This window comes from Rhinopithecus bieti, unplaced genomic scaffold, assembly GCF_001698545.2.
Source record: "Rhinopithecus bieti isolate Rb0 unplaced genomic scaffold, ASM169854v2 scaffold_13351, whole genome shotgun sequence".
Taxonomy (NCBI): domain Eukaryota; kingdom Metazoa; phylum Chordata; class Mammalia; order Primates; family Cercopithecidae; genus Rhinopithecus; species Rhinopithecus bieti.
Genome location: NW_016807514.1, coordinates 3,461,104 through 3,467,036, shown reverse-complemented (window position 1 = coordinate 3,467,036; position 5,933 = coordinate 3,461,104). Strand labels below are relative to the sequence as shown.

At 58.9% G+C, this 5,933-nt stretch overlaps 1 protein-coding gene across 8 annotated transcripts in view; it reads left to right on the top strand.

Annotated features, from left to right (window-relative positions):
- The window catches only part of PRKCZ (protein kinase C zeta), a 147,398-nt gene that overhangs the window by 84,065 nt on the left and 57,400 nt on the right, over positions 1 to 5,933 (top strand). For 7 of the 8 annotated variants that reach the window (XM_017882477.1, XM_017882480.1, XM_017882479.1 and 4 more), the window contains one exon: positions 2,237 to 2,322. In XM_017882477.1, coding sequence (XP_017737966.1) covers positions 2,237 to 2,322 — 86 coding nt within the window. Of the gene's footprint in view, positions 1 to 541; positions 960 to 2,236; positions 2,323 to 5,933 lie in introns of those variants that run through there. The other variant, XM_017882484.1, reaches the window with a different exon arrangement.

Sequence of the window (5,933 nt, the reverse complement as noted above, 5' to 3'; positions counted from 1 at the left end):
CTTTCAGCTCCACCCTCCAGCTGCATGCCTGTCCTTCAGCTCCGCCCTCCAGCTGTGCGTCCTTCTCTCAGCTCCACCCCCCAGCTGCACGTCCCTTCCTCAGCTCCACCCCCAGCTGCGCATCCTTCTGTCAGCTCCACCCCCAGCTGTGCGTCCTTGCCTCAGCTCCACCCTCCAGCTGCATGTCCGTCCTTCAGCTCCGCCCTCCAGCTGTGTGCCCGCCTCTTGGCACCGCCCCCCAGCTGTGCATCCATCCCTCGGTTCCCCCAACCCCCGTGCGTCCATCTCTCGACTCCGCCCCCCAGCTGTTCGTCCATTCCTTGGCTCCGCCCCCAGCTGTGCGTGCGCCTCTCGGCTCCGCCCCGCGCTGTGCGTCCTTCCCTGGACTCTGCCCCCCGGCTGTGCGCCCATTTCTCGGCTCCACCGCCAGCTGTGCGTCCGTCCCTCGGCTCCGCCCCCGGCTGTGCGTCCGTCCCTCGGCTCCGCCCCCGGCTGTGCGTCCGTCCCTCGGCTCCGCCCCGGCTTGCGTCCGTCCCTCGGCTCCGCCCCCGGCTGTGCGTCCGTCCCTCGGCTCCGCCCCCGGCTGTGCGTCCGTCCCTCGGCTCCGCCCCTGGCTGTGCGTCCGTCCCTCGACTCGCCACCGGGCCCCCCAACAAGCAGTGCACCGCTGTCTCCGTGGCCCACAGTGCTTCCGTCTTCTCCGCTTCACACGCTTCTCTTTTTCTCTTCAGCGAGGGTTGTTGGGCGGGCAGAGCGCCCCCCGAGGGGAAAAGTCAGGCCTGCGGACTCCTGGAGCCAGGACCAGCTGTGGGCTGGTTAGGGCAGGATGTGCCCTGTCGTCGTGGGCAGAGCCACGTGGGCGCTCACCCGACCTCCTCAGGGCTGAGGGGCGCAGGGGCCGAAAGTGTGGCCGTCCCCGGGGGTCTGCGCCTTTTGTGGAGCCCAGGCCTGGCGCCCAGGTGGGTGGAATGTGGAGGGAGCATAGGCTGCACAGCCCCAGCCTGGCCTCAGGCTTGCTGGGAGTCGCGTCTGTGGCCAGAGGGGCCTTTGGTGTCACCAGGCCTCTGTCAAACCCCATACCGTGCCCCAGGGTACTGGGATGCCGAGCCATCCTGGGGGGGCTGGGGGGGCTGAACCACCCGCCGCCGCGAGGCCTGTTTCACCTGCGCTCCTGGAGGACCGCTGACTTCTTGGTCTCGCACTGAATATTTAAAGGAAGAGGAGCAGGTTTTACCATCCATGTGGCCTGATTTCAGCAGTTTCCAGCCAGAGCTAGTCATTTGCCTGTTTTAAAAACATTCCGTTACAATTTCCACTTCAATATATTCGTGGCACTTTCGTTTGGTTCATGAAAGTCGCTTTTATGATGGAATTTTATAAAAGCACAAAGCTTCCCGTTGTACGTTACGTTTCCAAAGATTCTGTTTACACACACATCCGTTTCAAAGCGTTTTGGAGAAGCAAAGCGAGACACGGTTTTGAAGAAGGACAAGACCAGCCGTCTGGTTACAGGCTTGGTGCTGGCACTTTTCATAAGAGACACAGTCCACATGGGCTGGACTGTCAAATGCATGTTATAAAGATGATGTCTTTGGTAACTTCGAATGGAAACGGGGGCACGGTTGGTTTGGCTCTCCTGCCCTGAGATTTATTAGGTTGAAGGAAACTCGACTGGAGAGCCCTGGGCCTCGCGCCGCTTGTGTCTGGCGAGTTGCTGAGGTGAAGTCAGTGACGCTCTGCATCTTAGCCTGGCTCAGGCTCCAGTGTGGCGTCCACTCTCCTTCCTCTGACAGTCATGTGTAAATATCAAGGCCCATTTGAACTGTCCCTGTGTGGAAAAAAGCCTGTTTTTCACCGGGCTGCCTGGGGAGGAGAGGGTGGAAAGGAAAACAGGCAGGCGCAAACAGCCCAGCCTGCCAGGCTTGGGGCGACTTCACCGCTCCACTGTCAGCCAGCGGCCGTCCAGTGGTGGATCTTGTCTGCCCTGTGAGGACACCTGGCTCCATCCTCACCTAGGCCTCTGTTTCCAGCCGCCGAGGCCGTGACACCATGAGGATCATGTGAGGAGGGGCAGAGAGCGGCCGCCAGGAGGCTGTCATTCCAGCCCTACCTTCCCTGCCTGGGAGGACGCTGCAGCCACCACCACCTGGACGGGAGTGCCCTGTCGCAGCTGCACCCTGCGTGGGCTCGCGGCCGCCACTCTTGTTTCTTTACGCCTTTCTCCTGTCCTTTCCAGAATCCATCTACCGCCGGGGAGCCAGAAGATGGAGGAAGCTGTACCGTGCCAACGGCCATCTCTTCCAAGCCAAGCGCTTTAACAGGGTGAGCGGCCCCCACGGGACCAGTCCCTCAAGGGGCCCTTTGTTACTTTTAAAAGCAAAGAGAGAGGAGGGAAGGCACTTCCTGCTGAGCCCAGGCTCGGCTCTTTTTGGCACCCAACGGCAGGGTCACAGAAATGCTTTCACTGGTGCGGGGATGAGGCTTTGACTAGGGCTGTCTGAGGCAGAAATGCTTTCACTGGTGCGGGGATGAGGCTTTGACTAGGGCTGTGTGAGGCGGGAGGTGCCCTCCGGGCCTTTCCCTGCGTGGTGGCTGTCCAGTGAATGCTGTCTGTGTCTGCCTGGCTGCGTGACTCTTATCAGGGCTCAGGGTTCGCTGGCCTGAGGCCCCAGCCTGCCTGCATCTAGAGTGGAGCGGCCACATTCCACATATAGTGCCAGGGTGTGTGTTTTTAGCTGCACACAGTGTTCCTATTGGCTGCAAGAGTCTCCGTGAACCCCGGAAGCTCCTTCAGCCCCATCCCTACTTGGATCTCTGTCTTTCCAACGGCCGCCCATGGGGGCCCTTTCCAGAGGATACTTAGCTTACTTCCCTTGTTTCTCTTTGTGATGCTTTTCTAGTTCTTACGAAATGGGTGGTTCAGATGCTTTTGTAATTGTTGTATTTCACAGTGGAAGGGGAGGTGTCTGGGGGGCCTCGGTGGCCTTGGAGTTTGTCCCACACAAGGAGTGTCTTGGAGGTGGGTAGAAGCATACAGGGCCTGTCCCCACTGCGGGCCTCCACACAGAGCCCCTGACAGCCCATCACATGCCACTGCCTGGCCAGCCCCGTGCTTCTTGCAGTCTGTCCCCGTGACAGGTAGCCTCCAGCAGCCATCTCCAGCATGATGGGGACACCAAGGCCACTCCGTGCTGGTTCAGTCCCAGCCCCTCTGCTCTCTCTGCCTCTGTACCACCCTCTCTGTGCCTCAGTTCCCTCCCTGTAAAGCCAGTACTATGAATGCATGGTGGCAGGGGGGTTCATGGACGTGTGTCACTGCGAGAGAGCTGCGTGGAGGCTGCCTTGTCATCAGGAGCAGTGGCCCTGGAGCTACCTTTGCGTTGCACACCACCTGCCACGTGGCCTCACATGTCAACCTCTGCTGTACATCTGGCTCCTCCATCTCCTGGAGTGACCTCAGGTCACCTGCCCCACCTTCTACTCCTGTGGTCTGCTCTCTAGACCATCAAGAAGTTCTGTGCATGTGAGCCACTCCTCCCGCCCCTGCATCTGCTCAGTCCCTGTCATGTGGCAAGAATGGGTCTGGACTCCCATTTCTGTTGGGGCTGACACAGGTGGGGATGCAGGACAAGCTCCTGAGTGACTGAAGAGGGGTGTGGAGGGAACTAGGCTCCAGGAGATCAGTAGGCCAGCGCTGGGAAGACCTGGACATTGCCTGGAGAGCCCAGAGGACTTCCTCGAGGAGGAGGCATTTGATCATACTCCCTGGGAGGTCAGTACAGAGATGCCACGAGCACCGAGGATGTGGCAGGCATGGGAGAGTCCAACCAGTGTCTGGGAGACCCTGAGGACGAGGCTGGGGACACCAGGACATGGGGAGCCTAGGCGGCTGTGGGCTGTGTGCTTAGGGCAGGTGAGTGTGAGTGAACGGGCAGTTTGGCCTGGGCTGGGACTCAGGAAAGTGTGTGTGGAGGTGGCCACATTGGGGGCATATGTGGAGTATGGTGCCAGGGAGGGTTGCAGCACAGAGATCCTGTCCGCACCCCAGCCCACCCTGGCCGCCTTCTCTGAGGACACATGGTGTAAGCCTTCTGGGGCTGCAGAACGGAGCACTGCTAACCTGTGGCTTGAACCACAGAAACTCACTCTCCCGCAGTCTGGGGCTGGAGGTCCAAAACAAAGGTGTCATGTCAGGATTCTCCAGAGGGATGGAACCAATAGGATGCATGTACATGAAAGGGAGTTGATTAGGCAGAATTGGCCCTCGGACTCACAAGGCGAAGTCTTATGATAGGCCGGCTGCAGCCTGGGGGAGAAAGAAGCCAGTAGTGGCTCAGTCAGAGTCCAAAAGCCTCAAAAGCAGGGAAGCCGACAGTGCAGCCTTCAGCCTGTGGCCAGAGGCTCCAGAGCCCCCAGCAAACCACTAATAATTCCCAGAGTCTAAAGGCCAAAGAACCTGGAATCTGATGTCCAAGGGCAGGACGAATGGCAGGAAGCGTCCAGCATGGGAGAAAGATGAAAGCCAGAAGACCCGAGAAAACTGCTTCTCCCACCCGCTTCTACCTGCTTCGCGCCAGCCACAGTGGCAGCCAGTTGGATGCTGCCCACCCACATTGAGAGTGGGTCTTGCCCTCCCAGTCCACTGACTCAAATGCCAGTCTCCTGGCAGCACCCTTGTAGACACACCCAGAAGCAATACTTCACCAGTTCTCCAGGCATCCTTCAATCCAGTCAAGCTGGCGCCTAGTATTACCCATTACAGTGCCGCAGGGTCGCGCCCTCCTCCCGCAGCCACTGGTAGCTGTGGGCAGCCTTGTTCCTGGGTTCACAGAGGAACCACTCACCTGTGCTTCCGTCTCCACATGGCCTCTTCTGTATCTGTCTCTTCCCTCATTCTGCATGACGGATTAACCCAGAGTGAACCCACTCACCCGGCGACACGGGCCAGGGCTCCAGGCAGCACAGGGTGCTGGCCTCTCACCGTGCAGCTTTTAGGAGAAAAGTCCGTTTTGCCGATAGCAGGTGCAGGCCATAAGTGACCCTCCCCTCCCCACCACCAGTGAGCAAAAGCTTTTCCTTTCCTTCCTGCAGACACCGGAGGAATGGGTGGCAGGGGGACCCACTGCAGCTCCACTCTACCGTGGAAGTACAGCCCTCCTGGGCATGTGAACGAGCCAGTTTCACAAACACAGAGGCCAAGGCAAGAGTGGCCCAAAAGCCTGCAACTCGATTGCTCAGGGAGGGCAGCTGCCCTGCAGTTCACCCTGTCCAGTTCCCACCTAATTGTGCCCAGGCTCTGATCTCGCCGTCTGCTCGTAACATTCTCTGCCCGGACCTTAGAGCTGCTCCATGTAGCGCCCACTTCATGTTAATTGCAGGACCACTCAGATCACCTCCACTGTCACTTAAAAGGGGCATTTCAGGAGGGAAGCACTTGGTTTTGTGTGAATCAGTAAGACTTAAAGGGGAACAAGCACCAGGAGGAGAGACTTTTCTATCCTCTTTGTTGGTGAACCAAGGATGAAAGAGTGGGCATCAGAAGAGAGACTTTTCCATCCTCTTTGTTGGTGAACCAAGGATGAAAGAGTGGGCATCAGTCGCTTAGGACTGGGCTCCCTGCCTGGGTCTTTATGTGCACTTGAAATGACTGCCCTTGGACTTTGAGAAGGAAGCATTCAGCAGGGGAACCAAAGGGAGAGAGCCAGCGAGGTTCTGAAGAAGAAGGTGAGGAGGGGCTGCCTCCCCCGTGAAGGATGGTTCGGGGTTGGGGGACAGGGAAGCCCACTCAGTGGGTCAGAACTGCTGGGTCAGAGCTGGCCCTGGGCCCCGCAGGACTGAGCACTTCCTGTAGCGGAGGAGGGAACGGATCCTGCAGTAAATCCCGAGGAGCTGATTGGTTAATTATTAGCCCAGGAACGGGGTGGGGGGGGAGG